This window comes from Convolutriloba macropyga, chromosome 2 (genome assembly GCF_964194025.1).
Source record: "Convolutriloba macropyga chromosome 2, txConMacr16.3, whole genome shotgun sequence".
NCBI classification, from domain to species: Eukaryota; Metazoa; Xenacoelomorpha; order Acoela; family Convolutidae; genus Convolutriloba; species Convolutriloba macropyga.
Genome location: NC_134469.1, coordinates 33,234,004 through 33,252,037, shown reverse-complemented (window position 1 = coordinate 33,252,037; position 18,034 = coordinate 33,234,004). Strand labels below are relative to the sequence as shown.

Here is an 18,034-nt window from a genome sequence, read left to right as displayed (position 1 = left end):
CTCATGAGAAATTTTATTTAGATACAGACTGGTCTAGTACAAATTCCAAGTGCCTTAGTCGAGCTCATGATTCCGTTTGTTCTGCTGGAACCAAACATTCCAATCAATGCTTCTTGTCATCCGGACAAGTTCCCTCCTATCGCTGAATCTATTTGCACAGTGGCCGAATCCAGTGGTGATGTTTTCACAGGAAACTAAGAAAACAACCGGTAAAGATTATCCATGCTATCAAGTTCGGATACGAAGCGGACGTTTTAGAGATACATCTGAACGAAGTGTACGATCTTGTTGACTTTTTCATAATCATTGAGTCAACAGAGAACCATCTGCCAAAAATTTTAGTGTGGGATCACATCAAAAATCAAAAGCGATTCAAAAAATTTCATCACAAACTTGTTCACTTTGTTATCGATGATTCTGATTACTCCTATTCTACGAAGGGTAGAAATATTTGGAGTGGGGAAAGGCTCTCGGAAAAGTTGAGATGGGATAAACTTCTTCGATGGGCTTCAAATTCAGGGTTACAGCTTAAAGATGATGATCTTATTGGGTTTGGCGACGCCGACGAAATTACTTCACGGAAAAACTTGTGGCGCCTTCGTCATTGTGAGACCAAAGCGGCTTACTTTGACATAGGTAAAGAGCACCGTTTAATATATTATACTAGAGTAATGCTGTTCGACGTTTTTAATGTATTGAAACAAGGTCAAAGGCCGCGAGTTAAACCACTAATAACGAATGTTGAAAGCAACAGTCTACGCTGCATAATTTACAAGTCTGTTTTTTGCATGCGTTGATAGCTTCAAAATGTTCATTGATACTGAAAACTATTTCAACTGTCAATCAAAACTAACCTATTACAATTGATATTACTTGATATTACTTGATATAATGGGCAGTAATTTTTCGACAGTTGACATAAATGGTGCCGCACTATTGAATTGTTGAAGTAATTTTGAGGATTAAAGACGAGTTTTGACAGTGGCTGCCGTTAAAGGAAGAATATACGCCGTCAAAGATGTTACCGATTTACGCCCAACTTTGTTTTAGAGCTTAAGCTGTGTTTTTAAGCCGCGTATTCCGACGATATTTCACTTTAACAAAACCTTACGTCAATGAGGAGTCAAATTGAAGCAGTGACTTTGATTATTATAAAATAGAAACGGAAGTAAGGGATTGAGTAGCTCAAAAGTTTCAAATTTTTCAAAGAAGCTTTCAAAGCAAGCAAGATAAATTTTTGTTTTAACAGTTAACAATGAGATAATATTTGTTCTAGAATTTGACTGCTGTTTGTGATCTGCTTTTTTACTTGACTTTGCGCAAAGATTGTTGAAACTGATGCATATACACTGATGGCGAATGGATAATATTGTTTGACTTGGTCAATGGACAGCAAATGAATTCTATGGCTTCGTATTCCGGGCCGAGGACTAAAGAGTGTCATCAAGTAATTTTTAAAGTGTAAAAAAGAGTGGAGTAAATAGTGTAAAGAGAGTAAAAAGTGTAATTTCCTCAACAATTCACTCTTTTTCCTGCTATTTAAGAGTGAAAATTACCTTCCACCCTTATTTTCGCTTAATAACGGTGGAATAAAATACTCAAAATCATTCAGTTTCACAATGGCTACATCAAAATAAATAGTATTTAAACCGTTCAAAAACATTTGTAATTATTTTTTTTGAAACCAAGACAAACACTAACTATCAAAATTGCGCAGTTCAGAAGTGCAATACTTATAAAAATCTAGCAGTAATTCTAGATGCGAATTTAACTTTCGAAGCACCTGTGGAATCCATTTGTTTAAAATTAAAGAAGTGGGTCGGAATAATTGCAAGGCCAAGGAAAACTTGCAGTCGCAACACCATCTTGATGTTCTACAAAACTACGGTGGTACCAATTTTTGAGCGTGGAATTCTTATTTATGGTTGATCAACGTTAAATAAGCTGCAAAAAATTGAACGGTTACAAAAGAAATTTTTGAGAATTGTCTTTAGAAAGAAACCAAGTGTCTCCATCTTTCAAACCTTATTCGAGTTCAACGTTTTAACTTAGTGAAATATACACAAAACACCTGACCTGCTTTTTTTCAGACTTAAATCAAACTTTGGGTTACATTCAAATAAAATGATGAGATTTTGACCACAAATCAAAATTTCTCCTACAATGCTTGCTCGAAAGTCACTCGCATTATAAAAACAAAAACCTCAAAGAAATTCAACTCGGACATATCTGGAGTATCACGGTAGAATTTTGATAAATTCTTTTAATGAAACAACAAATACTACCCGAGCTTGAAAAAGAAACCATGTCCTGTATAAAAGTTAAGAAACTAGTCAATGCACTTCAATATAGCTTGATCATAAAAAACGACACGCTAAAGAACTTGTCTTCAAATAATATCAGGGCGCTTAATTAAGATACGTTAGTATTTGCAAGCGTCCACTCCTGATGAAACTTTGGTTTTATATATTTTTAATAGTGAATTCTGCTTTTTCCACAACTTTTTCGTGCTATATAAATATACAGGAGAAATTCTCAATTCAAATTCTAATATGGGTGGCACCTCGGCCCGGGTTAGCAAATGATTTCGATAGCAATAAATTATTTCTATGGCTGAAACTGTGAAGTAAGTAAGCTTGACCTAAAGTAATTAAATAAGCTCGGCCTAAATATGCCAACCAGCATTCCAGATGACTTCTTCAACAAATGTAACGGGTGCAAATTATCAAGCTTTTCGGTGCTTCAAAAATTAAATGCATTTGGAAACTAATATCTTAGAAAGAAACTTTTATCTATAGAGGATTTTTTTTCACTAGGGGCTAGTTTTTCAATTTTTTAAAATTCTCTACATTTGTTCTCGGATTTACGTTGAATTTACAAAAATACAAACAATATTTAATTTGTTTATCAAGCAAAATCAAAAACAGAAGTCTTCCGTTTCGTGTCACAAAAATCTGAAGTTTCAAAAGTCATTTTTATCATTTTGCAGCAGTCTATTGTTTGAATTTTTCTGAAGAGGGAAAGAGTACTTTTGCTTTAAGGTGCTTGGTTCGCTTTTGGAAACTTATATTCGGCTCATCGAACAGGCTTTTGTGTACCTAGACATCCTTATACTTTGGGAAATCCAACATTTTTTACTTACGGAGCCGCGCGTGCCTTCCGTCCATACCCAACGTACCAAAGAGGGAAAAGCAAACGTTTCTTGCTCGGAGGAACCCACTTAACTGGCTACAAATATCTACCCCACATGATGCTAAAAAGTTTCACGATGACCGAGGCAGAGGGAAGATTCCGACGATTTCCTGAATATTCACAGATCATCAAAGATTCGTCCAGTATTCGTGAGGCAACCCGCAAATTAGCACACAAAGTGCATTCCATTATGAATAAATCACCCAAGAACTCCTTTACAAATATTACTTTGCTTATTAAAGAGCAGCCAATTTACAAATCTGTGATAAACATACCGTGGTATCTCAAATGTAACTCAAACAGATTCCCTGCTTGGTATGATAAATTCAACGACAACAGACTGTCCACCAATTCAAATGATGTCACACCTAGCTGAAAACGTGTTTTGTTGCTAATTTTATAGACGAGATGCTTTCTGGGCCAAGATCAATAATTATGCATTTTATTGAAAACAAAACTTCTGCTTATTTGATTGAAATTCAATTAATTGAAATAACTTTCAAAACTTTTTTTTATTAGCATTGCACTTTAATCAGAATTAACCTAGCATAGTTCCAGCTGATATGGTACAAAATATAGAACCATAATACAGTAAAAAAGAAAACAATTTCTAGACCAAGTCGTTCAAAAAATCTCTAAAGAGTTTTCCCTAACTAATAAGTTTTCCCAGCATCGAAATAATTTTTTCATGAACTTCAAAACGGTACACGAGAAAAAAATGGTACAAAAAAGCATGCAAACTAAATTAAGCAAATTAGAAAGAAATTTTGAGAAAACTGGAGCAACGTGTTGCCCAGCAATTGGCAACTAATCAAGAAGTCATGAAAGTTTGACTTTGGCCTCAAATGCAAGGAAACGAGATGCGTCTACTGATTAACTGAAAGGAAGCGTTGATAATGCATCCCCTTTTTCTTGACAAGCTTATTAGATCGACATGTAAACGACATTAATTACATGCTTTTTGGTTATCCCCGTTAGTAAGAAAATACACCTCCCAAATTTTTTCCACAAAAATAATTAGGACAGAGTTCTCCCCTGTTTACGTCTTTTTTTATACGTCTTATAGTAAGAAAATACACCTCCCAAATTTTTTCCACAAAAATAATTAGGACAGGGTTCTCCCCTGTTTACGTCTTTTTTATACGTCTTATAGTATGAAAATACACCTCCCAAATTTTTTCCACAAAAATAATTAGGACAGAGTTCTCCCCTGTTTACGTCTTTTTTTTGTTGGAAAAACTTCCCAATGACACGCAAAGAAGATTATTAATGGGCATACTGTTGGCTATTCTACATCTTCAAAAAAAAATAACTGATGGTAGTTTTATTACTCTTCTGTTAATCGTTTCAGCTCTGCTACTACTGTTGGGTATTCTCTGGAAACTGGAAAAATTGCTCGCTATTCTAACTCCTGTATCACAAAAAGAGAAAAAAAACATTTTCCTAATACTTATATAGTACGGTTTCAGTAGTCACCTAATAAGAAAGCCAAGTCATTTTTTTCGTTTTAAACGTTACCGCAAATGATTGCCCTTCAGGTTTCAGACGTCACCATAGAGGTCATCCTCCCCCTTGAAAAAAAACTGAAGTAAAAAATCATAAAATGTTATTATGAGCGGAAAGGTTTAAATTTCGTGTGGGTTGTTTGAAGATGCTCCTGGAACAAAAACATAGCCGGCACATTTTCGGAAATTAGCCGCGATAGACGCTTGTGGCCTTCCTTGAACTGAAACACCAAAAAATATAGGATAGACAAGTCGAAAACCAGTCCTTTAATAGACCACCAGACCTTTTGGGTTAGTTTCGGACACATACGGTCTATAAGTAAAAACCCTAAAATAGCTTTTTCAAAGTTTTTATTCGAAATTAAAAATTCAAGACTAATACTCAAGAACTAGGGCATATAAGTTTGGCACTAATTAGATGCACACTATAGATCTTTAACTAGTAAATGGTCATAAAATTTGATGTCCCCAATAATAGCCTCTATCGCTTCGTGGCTATTAAAAAATAAACTTATATCTTGGATGCCATCTAAGAATCATATATGGCATTCTTGGCAACCATAGCAAGATCATATATGAAATTTTTGTAGGGCCTGTATGGAACCACGTATGGTTCTTGGATATGGTTCCCAAGAAAGGTCAAGCCGGATTGTAAACTGGCTAATCGCCCCGTAGCCATATGAGTAAGAACTTTAAGAAGTTTAGGATGGAGGCTATGTTGCGATTGTGAAAGAAAACAACTGCGTGTTTATTAGCTGTGACACGAAAAAGAAAATATCATAATCAATTTTCAAATTTAGTATTGTGGATATAATTAAATAAATGTGTTAGGATAAGATACGTGGTACAACAGAATTCATATATTAAAAAATACATATACATTGAATGTTTTGTTGAATTGTTGAGGCTTGCTATACAACTCAAGTGCTTGGGCCAGTTGATTTTGCATCCGATAGTGCTACAATTAGATGGAAACAAATCTCTCAATCCCCTCTATTTGGATCTGACTTGCCTAATTTGGGGATGTTGCAATGTTGGACAGTTTGTGGGAGAGAGTGTGCAAGAGAGCCTGGTGTGTCAGATCACTCCTGGTGATGATGCCCACAATCTATAGAACAAATACTCACCCGCTTAATAAACATGTGGACAACTAAAATTGGCTATATTGAAATGCAGCTCTTAGACCAATTTTGACCTACTTGTTGCAAATTTGGGAAAGATGAGAGACCGGCAACCATTCGATGCTCAAAATTACAAAACAACTTCATTAAAAGTCATAGTACGATTGAAAGAAGAAGCATGAAGTAAATAATGGGGACTCAAATGCAAATTATATAGAACTAACATTTACAATCCATTGAGAATCATTAGTATAACAAAAATTGTTAGTGCTCAGCTTCCAAAACATGAAGCATGACGGACAGATCTGGGTAAAGAGATCTTCACTCATCACTTTGATGCACTTAATGTGATAAAAAGCTGCGGCGAAAACGCTCAAAATGAAACATACCCGGCAGATTGCCGGAAAATAGCCGCCGTGGATTCCCATAACCACACGATTGGGATTGAAAGAGAAAAAAATAAAAAAAAAATTGTAGAAGATTTTTGTAGAAAAACGATTTTAAAGTGCAAACTATTTTGATGTCATTTTTTAGTTGAAAAAACGCCTGTTTCATAGGGAGAGGATACAGGAGCTAGTATCAATACCATTAAGCATTAGAGATGGTAACTAAGACTTATAAGAACAAAGTTCGAGTAACGGGCATCTAAAACTGGGCTTTATGGGTTTATCCCGTTTCTATTTCTGATTTCATTTTTTGATACTGACTCTGTTCATTTTGAATTACTTTGCTGAGTAACTGCTGTCTAAAGACACTTTTAGCAGAATGAGAGAAGAGTGAAGCTAGACTAGAGAAGACAAAAAGATTTCACGAAAAATGTTGAACAAGCTGTGAACTAAGGTAAAGCGAAAAATTTTTGTTCCACGAAGTAAAAAAACATAGCAGGACAAGTCTAAAAAAGTTTAAAAAGTTTTCATTGAATAAACAGAAAATAGACTTAGCAGGGACTATGAGTGAACTGGGAAAACAATTTCTAAAAAAATTCAGATCAAAAATTTAAAAAAAAACAGAAAATCAAAGTTAAAATCCAACATGCGCACAAAAAACCATTAGCGAAAAAGTGAAATTCGGTTTAAACAAAAAAAAAGCTAGGTCTAGAATGAACTATGAATGGAATTGGAAAACAATTAAGAAAAAAAATCAGATCCGAAAAATTGAAAAACCATAAAAATCAAAGTGAAATTGCCGCATGTGAACAGAAAATCAATAGCGAGAAAGCAAATTTTTGTTCAAACACCGTTGTCTCACTCCACTTTAAAGTTAGAGTTAAAAATTTCACGCCCCAAAACCACTCGCTTTTTGCTGCACTTCCGGCTTAAGCGTGACTAAAATCACTTCTCCAAATTGACTTCAAAAATAATGAAAATGTGTGAACAGATCTCAAAAAAACACAGCGCCCCAATGCAATTCAAATTCTTTGCTTTTAAAAAAAATAGGAGCGCTATAGTAGCCGGCTGAGAAGTTGATGCGGCTATCAAAAGCCAAGAGCACCGCAATATAGCTACAGTCAGCTTACAGTTTCGCAGCTATATATAAAAAAGACAGCGCTCCATTACAATTCTTCGAACCTTTATAAACATAGCCGACTGAGAAGCTGAGGTGGCTATTAATAAAAACCTTCGAAATAAAATTTAAAATCCCGGGCCAACATTATTGGATTTGATATCAAACTCAAACGACACTATGGGCAAGGTAATTTAGCCTAACGAAACACACTCTTTTGGAAAAAGTTTTTTTTTTACCTGAGTGCGGCATTTTTATTTTAGTAAATTTGGCCATTCGAGGATAGCCGAAAACACCTGGTGATTTTGAACACAACGTTTGTTTCCAACAGCTAGGCAGATGTCTTCAAAATTTCTTGTTATAAAATTACAACAATTTTTTATTAAGCTACAACTGTTCAGTTGTCTGCAGGACCCTACTCTAACTCAAGCTCTCACCTCTCCAATAAGTAAGTATCTAGGATATAAATGTTCTTGGGTTTTTTGCAAAACGTTTGTTTTAATTTGTGCAACTTAGAGCGGACGTAAGTCGATATTTGAAAATAAATTGGTTTTTAACAAATATCAATATCCCTATAAACAAATTGGCGTTATGTGTATCTTAGCGGGTTCTTGGGTGCGTAGAGAGCTAAAATTTTAACTTAGATTCCAATGGTAAGCGTTAAAAACATAAACCGACAAATGTCGGAAGAATTGCTCTTGAAGGACAGGCGAGGCGATTTAATTAATGGTCTTTAGTATAGATCAATTTTTCTTTATGGGTGCAAAAAACCTCCACCCCAGCGGGATTCGAACCACCGACCTCAAGATCCGTACCCACTCCTACTAACCACTGCGCTACGAGTCACTAAAGTTTTCTATGCTGCAACCGATTTTATATTAGCAACAAGCTTTACTTCGGAGCACTAAAGATCATTCAAAAATGATGAACGAAAGCGTGAAAAAGTCACTTGAGAAGTCAAAGAACGTTCTAGAAGAACAGCGCAAAATTTTCAAGCGAAAAATTTGCATAGAAAAAAACACACACGTTTATAATAATTGCTATGAACTGCGTTTAAGAGCAATTAAACATCTGAACAACAGGTTGGCCAAAGCGAGAAAGAAGGTTTACCTCTTGGATGCCTAGTATTGGCTGTATCCTTTCAATCTTCCTCATGATTCTTGAAACGTAACGGTCAATTAAATTAGCTAAAAACCGATTGTTTCTGTCTAAGTGATGAAAGGAAATATCCGCTTTTTTTTCTTGTAGCATGTGCGCCAAAGCCGCTTTATAAACTGAACATTAACTTACTACCACAAAAGACCATTTTAAAGAAAGAATTTCCATTCACTGATTATATAAACTAGCCACCGTTGACCCCTTTAACTCATATCGCGATTGAAATAGAAAAAAATAAGAGATATAAACGGACAGAGTTTTCTCTAAGTGTCAAAAGTGTTCTAATTTGGTGTTCAGTTTCAGTTAGATTCTAAAACTATACGTAACGCGGCCTATAAACAAAAGTTTAATAAGCTTAATACTATTGCAAGCTGAAAAATGCTCTAAAGAACATTGATAATCAATTTCACTATGACTGCATGGCCGAGCTTTCTCGGTTTATACACTTTCCGATATTTTTGCTCTATTGACGTTCACCGTTTTCACTATACTGCGTATATCAATGAGTGAAAGAGTTATGAAATCATTCATTTGAAACAGTTACTGAGGTAAGTCAGTAGTCAAAAGTAAAACTCGTGACTTATGTAAAGCAAAAAACGTGATCGAAAGGTGAATTGAAGAATGAATTACGACAACCGTTTAGAAAATAAAACAATGAGAACGCTCGAAAAACGAAAAAAATATCAAAGTCAAATTGCGGCATGCCAAAAAACACTATCGAGAAAAGGATTTTCTGTTCTAACTCCATTTTTCACTGTAGCTTAAAGTCGACTGACAAAACTTTCCGCCGCAAAATAATTCATGTTTTGGTGCAAATCTAATCCCTGTTTTGGTGTGACAAAATCACAATTTAACTTTGACTTCGAATGACATGAAAATGTGTGAAACAGATCTCAAAAAAGAAAAAGACAGCGCCGTAATGCAATTCAAGTTCTTTCAATTGTTAAGAAAAAACCGCTCTATATTAAGCAAGCGCCGTCAGCCTTTGAGAGGCTGTTGGCAGATTTTAAACACTGAGAACAGAAGTCAAAATAACGCACGCTGAAAAATTTTCCTCTCACAAACTGAAAAATTGGTCACACGTCAGTTTTTGTCTGCACTTGATCCCTCCCTAGGATGGGGAGCAGGTGAGAGATGTGTGTGGGGTGTTTGGGCTAGTATGGGGGATAGGTTGTATCTCAGTTGATGTTTACCGTCCTATATTATTGCTTGGGCGATTTTGTTTGATCCCGTTTTTTTCTATTTTTGACCCTCGACGTATTTGCGGATATTTGCTGAAATTCTCAACTTCTTTTTTCAGTTGAAACAAAAATGAGTGAGGAAAGTCAGGAAACACACATGGAAGTTGTGATTGATGTGAAACAAAAAATGTCAAAGATAAAAAAACGAGCGCTTAATTATAACCTTGTGAAAGTTTGAAGGTTGACGGCGCCTATTAAACAAAAAACTAGACCTGAAAATGATTAGCAAAAACTTTTAGGAAAATACTCAGCAAAAAAATTAAAAACACAGTTTAATTTGACACTTGAACAAAGAATTACAGTTGATGTCCTCATTGGTTTATCCCTATACCTTTGATTCCATCTTTTGACCTTGAATGTAATTGCGTAAGGTTGCTCAGCGAATTCTAACTTCCAATCAGATGAACAAAGGACTGAGGTAAGTCAGAAGCCGAACGTGGAAGGCGTGACTGATTCAAATCGAAAACTTGATTAAAAAAGCATTAAAAACATAACCGACAAACGTCGGACGAATTGCTCTCAAACGACCGGCGAGCGGTTGGCTTCGTCAGTAGCTAGCCATGGTCTATTGAAGGTAGCGTTAGCTTGATTCAACGCTTCAACTTTTAGTTTTCTTTCTTTGTTAAACAAATCAAACAGAAAACTGATATTTGCAAAATATCGCAAATTTAAAAGAAAAGCTTCCAGATTTCGCAGTGAAAATGTTCAAAACTATTTTTTTTCTCTCCTGAATTATGTCAAGTAACCCATCTGCAAGACTTGAAAAACTTCGTTGCCCAGTAATGACAGTTATACTCAGAAAAGGACAAAAACACTCAAAAACTTCAAAAACAATAGCAAATTTTAACGAAACCTTGCAAAAATTCAAGACATTAAAATCTTCAAAACCATTTTATTGTCTCAAGAGACTATCCAGTATCACTATTTCAAGCTTTAATGAGGTTTACTGGCTCAAAAACATCCATAAACTTGGAACGAGATGATAATTTTTCGAAAACTAAAAAAAAATAAACTTTATCTAAAAAGTGCTAAAGCTGGAGTCATTAAAATAATGATAACAATTCCATGAATCTAGAAACTATGCGACAATTTTTCATGAAGCCTTGGAGGAGATCCCTAGGACCCTGGTGCCGGAAAAAAATGATAAAAATTAATTTTAAAAATTGCTGATCTTAAAATCTTGAAAAACCTTCCATTACATATAGAAGCTATGCAGTAACCTCGGCTCAAACACTAGAGGAGGTTATGTGGCCTGTAAGGTTGTATTAACCAAGAAAATGAAAAAAAAAATTCAAAAAACTTGAAGAAAATTAGAAGTTGCAAAAAAACTGCTCAAATTTGTGATAAAAGTTGTAACTAATCCATGGCCAACAAAGATTTTTCAGTAACTTTATTAATAGCGATAATAAACTGACAATATATGTTAAAAAAACTTAAAAATTGCAAGTTTTGTTTACAAAAATGCCACAATTCGTGGTGTTAAATCTCAAAAAACAATTCATTACTTTTAGAATTTTTACAGTACCTACTTTTGAACCCTAGAGGAGCTTTCTCGAGTCTTGAGAAACTCCAAAAACCAACAAAAACTTGAAAAAAGTGCAAGTTTTATTTTTAAAAATTGATGAAATTTGTAATATTAAAAAATTGAAAGCTGTTCCATGGTAAATAAAAGTGTTTCAGTAACTCATTATCAAACCCCTAAGAACGTTTTCTGGACCCTGCGTCCGGAAAGAAGTGGATAATAAAAATTAAATGTCAAAGATTGGAAAATTTTGCTGCACTTTTTGTCTAGAAAAGGCTAAAATTCGTGATGTTAAAATGTTGAAACCATTCCATTACCACTAGAAACTATGCAGTAACCTAATATAAAACCCTAGAGGAGATTTCTTGACACCTAGGGCTGAAAAAACACAAAAAATGACAAAAATTTTCAAAGAACTTGAAAAAATGTTTGAAAATTAGTATAAAATGGCGTGTTTTTAGCGATCGGTTGTTCGTCAGTAGCAACGGGAGGTGGGGGGGGTGTACACCAGAGGTGTAATGGGAGTAGGGTGGGCAAGAGTGGGGTGGGGAGGAGCAACAGTGAGGTGGGGGTGGGGGCAAAAGTGGGGTGGGGGGAGCAACAGTGCGGTGGGGGGTGGGAGCAACAGAGGGCGGGGGGGTCAACACTGGGGGGGGGGGGGGGTGTCGTCAACGTCAACCTCTAAGAACCGCCCTTCACAACATAAGTATAAGTCTCCAAAACAGTTTGAGCTGAAACAGAGCTGAAAGGCTCTGAGAGCACTTAATGCCCGCAGGGCGCTACCTATTTATCCCGTTTTTGAGGACGAAAATTCAAAACCGTCAGACGAAAAATCGGTCAAGCGAAAAATCGCATAAAAAAAGACCAACAGGACTAATATAATTGCCACAAACTTCGTTTGAGAGCAATTAAAAAGAGCGGATGAAAGTTAGACTTTGTGAGGCTGATGTCGTTTAATAACAACAAATTTTGAAACTTCTGAAGAATTGTCTGCACAACTGCAATACCAACAGAAGCCTTACATACAGAGAAAAATCGAGCAAAAGAAATTCTCGAGGAAAAATTACTACATTTTCTGCAGCAAATATACCTCAAAATTAACTTCAATCAAATTAAAAACAATTAACCGAAACAACTATAACCTTATAGTTTAACCAAACAAACTGATCAAATGCTAAAGATGTGCCCAAATGGCAAAAACAGCTCAATATCGAATCTCTAATTCCACTATGTGATTCAAATGGTCAAAAAGATTCACAACGTACTACTTTTAGCGTAGATAATTTAAGCAATCACGGTTGGATGATAATACGAGTAAAAACTAAGTGATTGTTTTGAAAAAGCCGCACTTGACTTAGAAAATGTCGATTGCCCAGCGCAAAAGTTTTTCGCGCCTAATTTTCGTGCTCTCTTTCAATATGATGCATGATTTTTTTTAGCAGTTGGACCTAAACACTTTCTGCCACGTGCGGCATTTGATTTCCGGATTTTTTCCGTTTATGTCCCCACAGTACGTTATGCTCCCCCCAGCTACAGAGCACGTGTCATTACTTGTTAAATCATTATGTAAAAATACGGCACGTGCTTCTGGGGGTTGCAAATAATATGCTACCACTAAGCTGGGGGGCACACACGGAAAAAATCAGATTTATTATGTAATGGCACGTGCTCCGTAATCGGGGGACGCAAAGCGTTCTGGGGGGGGGGGGGGGCACAAACGGAAAAGATAATGATTTCCTCTTAATTACTTCATTTAAACAGAAATTGACCAACGTCGGGCAATTTACTTATAAACGACAAGCGGGGCAATCTAATTCAGGTGCTGCAGCTTAAATAAATTTTTCTGGATATTTTCCGGTAGTGCCCCCAGCTTAGTTGGCGCATATTATTTGCACCCCAGACCCACCTGCCATATTTTTACAAGCTGTTTTACTATGTAATGGCATGTGCTCCGTAACTGGGGGGCGCAAAACGTTCTGGGGGGCACAAACGGAAAAGATCCGTTTTTCTTCGTGAACGCAAAAACATAAGAATAGGGCCCGCTTCAAACCCTTAACCTCTCGAGTCTTAGCATTATTGCTTTTAAAAACTTCGCTATTAGTCCCTGTATCAATCTACACTTACTGTTGGGGCACAAACGGAAAAGATCCTGAAAATTAAAAACTGGCTAGCGAACTGATGATTGCAGAACTTCTAACTCCAGAAGGTACGAAAAACTGAGCCATAGTTTTTTTATTTTGATAATATCAAGCTCTTGTGCCCTCCTCCAGCTTAGTGGGTGCCCTCCTCCAGCTTAGTGGGTGCATATTATTTACGCCCGCAGAGACCATTGAAAATTTTTGACAGAATGAGTTACTATGTTATGGCACGTGATCTTCAACTGGGGGATGCATAAAGTACTTTGCAAACGAAGAACATCCATCACCACTCTAAAATTTTCTCGTGTGAAATCACTCGATTCTTTCTCATGTGGTGAAAAGTCACGCAATTTTTTTTTTGAAAAATTTGTCTCGGAAAGTTTTTTCGCAGGCTGTTTTTTGGTTGTTTAATTGAAACGTCTTGAAATGAGCACGAAAAAAGAGACTTTTTAACGCTTAGTCTTGTTTAAGTGTTGAAACCTAGAAAAAATCAAATAAATTTTACCGGTTTCCTGACCTTTGTCAGTTGCGCATAAGTCAATCAAGATGCATATACATATATATATATATATATATATATATATATATATATATATATAGCGCACTAAAGAGTTATAGGCCCAAAATGCTTTGTCAACATTCCAACCTCTGTGGGTCTTCTACTCGTCCCAATATATTTTAGAAACTAAATCTCTTCTCTCAATGATGCTTTCATTTAATATATTTCAGCGATTAGAGCAAAAGATATTACTTAAAACGAAAAAAGTAAAGCGGGCCACCTAAATTAATGTCACAGAAAACTTGTTTTTAATGTTTTTTTAAAGAAGTAACAGCTGCGCTCCGTAAATTAAATTCAATTTTTAGCAATTTGTTAGTTTTTTTTGCTTAACAAACTTCATAGCAAGAGAATAAAAATAGAACCTACCAAATTACCTTGTTTAATAATTTATTAGTTTTGTACACTTTTTTCTTTGTTTTTGTTATATAGAAAATTCTGGTAATGTAAAAAGGCTACACACAATGTTTTGCAAATAAAAGTTTATAACTGGGCTGGCAAACACTCAAAAACTGACTCCATTCAAAAGCGTTTGAAACTTTTACGGATAATGTGTTGAAAGTATGTGTAGAGCACTCAGGAGTTATAGGCAAAAATGCTTCGTCAAAATTTCAATCTCTACTGGTCTTCTCCTCGTCGCAATCTGTTAGTTATATTGGACTGTTCTGCCGATTATCATATTGGGCTATATTGGGCCTTTTTTGGAGATTACATCCAAAGATATTACTTAATAAACAAGAGAAGGGGTAGAGTGGGCCACCTAAAAACAATGTCGAGTAAAACCTGATTTGAATGCTCATTGTGATCCGCTGACAGCTGGGCTTCGTAACCAAGTTTTTTCACTAATTTAATTGTTTCCTTACTCAAAAAATACTTCAGAGCAGGTTAAGAAAAGAAACAAATTACTATAACTACTGGTTTATGAGTTTTGTACATTTTTTTGTTTTTGTAAATAAAAAAATTCTGGTAATGTGAAAGGACTACACACAAGTTTAAACATTAGGAATTTTGTGCCATGGCCGATAAACACGAAAGAAGACTTCCTTGAGAAAGGTTTAAGAAATTTACGGATGATTCGTTCAAAGTATTTGTAGTGCACTCAAGTCTTATAGGCTAAAAATGCTTAGTCAACATTCGGTTCTCTGTAGGTCTTCTCCTCGTCACTATCTGTTTGATAACTTAAAACTGTTCTGCCAATGAAAATTTTGTACTCTATTGGACATCTTTAAGTGATTAGAACTAAAGATATTAGTTAAAAGTTATGAAAAATTATTAAATTGGGTCACCTAAATTATTGTCGGATAAAACTTGTTCTGAACGCCCATTTTGGGTCGCTGACAGCTGCGCTTCTTAAATCAGTTTTATTGTTCAGCAATTTGAAGGTTTCTTTGCTGAAAAAACTTCAGAGCAGGATAATAAGAGCGAATCTAACAAATTACCGTCCTTGCTGTTTTATGAGGTTTCTACCTTTTTTGTTGTTTTTGTCAATAAAAAATCTGGTTATGTAAAAGGACTGCACACAAGTTTTTACATTATGAAATTTTTGCCATGGCCGATAAACACTCAAAAAAGACACTTCATTGATAGAGGTTCAAACAAATTACGGATAATTTATTCAAAGTATTTGTAGCGCATTCAAGACCTATAGTCTCAAAATGCTTCGTCAACATTCGTTTTCTGTGGATCCTGTTCTCTGTTTTATGAAGTTCTCTCTTTTTTCTTTGTCTTTATCGTTCAAAACGTATTCTTGTAAAGTAAAACGACTACACACAAGTTTTTTATTTGGAGTTTTATGCCATTGCCGATAAACAACTAAAAAAAGGACTCCATTGAAAAGGTGGAAAAATTTTACGGATAATTTGTTCAAAATATATGTAGCGCACTCAAGAGTTATAGGCCCAAAAAGCTTCATCAACATTTCTATCTCTGTTGGTCTTCTCCTTGTCCCAATCTGTTGTAGAACTTAAGATTGTTCTGCCGATGATGATGATTTTAAGCTATATTGGACATTTTTGGTGATTAGAAATAAAGATATTACTTAAAAACCAAAACAGTGGGGTAAAATGGTCCACCTAAAATAATTAAAATAATACCGCAAAAAAACTTGTTTTAAACGCACATTTTGGGATGCTGACAGCTGCGTTTCGTAAGTATTATTTATTTTTTCGGCGTTTTGAAAGTTTTTTTTGCTCAAAAAAGATTTCAGAGCAGAACAATAAAAACGAGTCTAACAAATTACAGTCGATCATGTTTTATGAGGTTTTTACCACTATAATGAGGTTATATATGAGGTTTTATATCACTATTAAAATTTAAAGTGAAAAATTGGCACCAGTTTTGGCGCACTTATCATTTGACTTCTAGTATTAAATTGCCGCCAATTGAGTTTGCAGCCGCTTGATATTGTGAATGAGAGAGAAATTTAGATCCCGCAAAAGGTAGAGGGTCAAGGGTGTCCGAAGAGTTGTCCGGAAAGTCAAAAAATTGTCAAGCGGAAAATTTGCATAAAAAAGACAAACGTTTACAGTAATTGCGTCTCTTCGGAGCAATTAAAAAGACCGACGGATACTAAAATTGCTACAAACTTCGTTTGAGAGTAAATAACGATTGACATGATTGAATCAAAACTCTGATCATTCTGTTTGAATGATAACATCATCGCTGCTTTCGATCTCTCTGCTCATTTTTTCTTTTCTTTAGTTGCAAAAAATAAAAGAAAATGTCAACAATTATATGTTTGATAGCATAGCACGATTCATGATGCTATAATTAATCTATGAGACGAATTGAATATGGTGGGACTGACCTCTCCGATGCTGTTGACGACTGGCAAGTGTCTCAGTCCCATAGTACGGAAGAAGTTGAATATCTTGGGGACAACCATGTGAGGGGACACCATGTAGGGACTGCTCTTCATGTACGGAGTCAGGTCCTATAACCAATACCAATACAGTCAGTCTGTATGAAATGAAGGGGAAAACCTTTGAGTAGTAAGAACTCAAGTCCCCCACAAGAACTCAAGTCGACCAAAATCCTGATTTCTGTCGAAAGGAAACTTTGTTCAAGTTTCAGCAGTCTTCTGTAGACTCCGACTGCTGAAACTACACCGACTGCTGAAACTTGAACGAATTTTCATTACGAAAGAAATCAGGATTCTGGTCAACTTGAGTTCTTGTAGGGGGTGGGTCCTAACCCCCTGCTACAGTCAAATGGCAGCTTCCGTTTGTTGGAGTGGTTAAATATACTACTGACCTGTTAGAGTACCAATATAGCATTTTAAAAAATATATTTAAAATTTCCCATCATTTAGACCAATGGCCTCAAACTTGGAAAAATTTCAGTTTTTTAGTCATAAAATTGTACGAAATGGATTTTACACTATGAAGGAACACTCAACTCGTATTTTTTGTCCACTTAAGTTTTTTCAGATACTAAGTAGGGGGTCAAACACATTGAAAAAATAAAAAAAAGATAACGTGGAGGAAAAAGTTGGGTCCTAAAATGGTCTGAAATGGTTTTTGCGCTATAAAAGAGCGCTCAAAAATGATTTTTTGTTAACTTGAAACTTTTCTAAGATAAAGCCTCTACTAGAAAAGATGAATAATTCTCTTGCCACAATTGGTTTGAAGAACCGTCATGAAATTTATGAACAAATAAAAGTTGCCTATCTAGATGATAGTGAATGGTTTGTATATTATTGGGCTACATGTCCTTATTTGGACCCAGACGTTAACTTGGAAACCGCTCTCAAGCTAAGACAATATGGTGGCTCAATAGGTATAGACAACTTACCTTAGGTCTTATAAAATCTTTTGATTACATACAATATATACTTCATGACGCTTCAGGGTTAACGCAGAACACAGTCAGAAACACCCTGGATATTATTATGTTTTGCCTTGTCCAATTACAAACGGTTATATTGGTTATCTAACTGGTCTAACGTTTTGCTTGTATGTGAAAATGCATAAAAGGAAATTGTTTAATTTGCTGAAATGTTAAATTTCGAAGCTGTTGTCTTTGATTTTGACGGTTTTCGTGATAAAAAGAACGATTTTATAATTAAAGAGATATCGATTTGCTGAAATAACTATTCTG

The 18,034-nt window shown here is 35.4% G+C and overlaps 1 protein-coding gene across 1 annotated transcript in view; it reads right to left on the bottom strand.

Annotated features, from left to right (window-relative positions):
- Positions 1-5,474: 5,474 nt before the first annotated feature.
- Positions 5,475-18,034, bottom strand: part of LOC142358614 (H(+)/Cl(-) exchange transporter 6-like) — a 197,616-nt gene continuing 185,056 nt past the window's right edge. Inside the window, exons 18-19 of the mRNA XM_075410060.1 lie at positions 16,743-16,868; positions 5,475-5,805 (exon numbers count right to left, since the gene is read on the bottom strand). Coding sequence (XP_075266175.1) covers positions 5,710-5,805; positions 16,743-16,868 — 222 coding nt within the window. The 3' untranslated portion in view covers positions 5,475-5,709. The remainder of the gene's footprint in view (positions 5,806-16,742; positions 16,869-18,034) is intronic.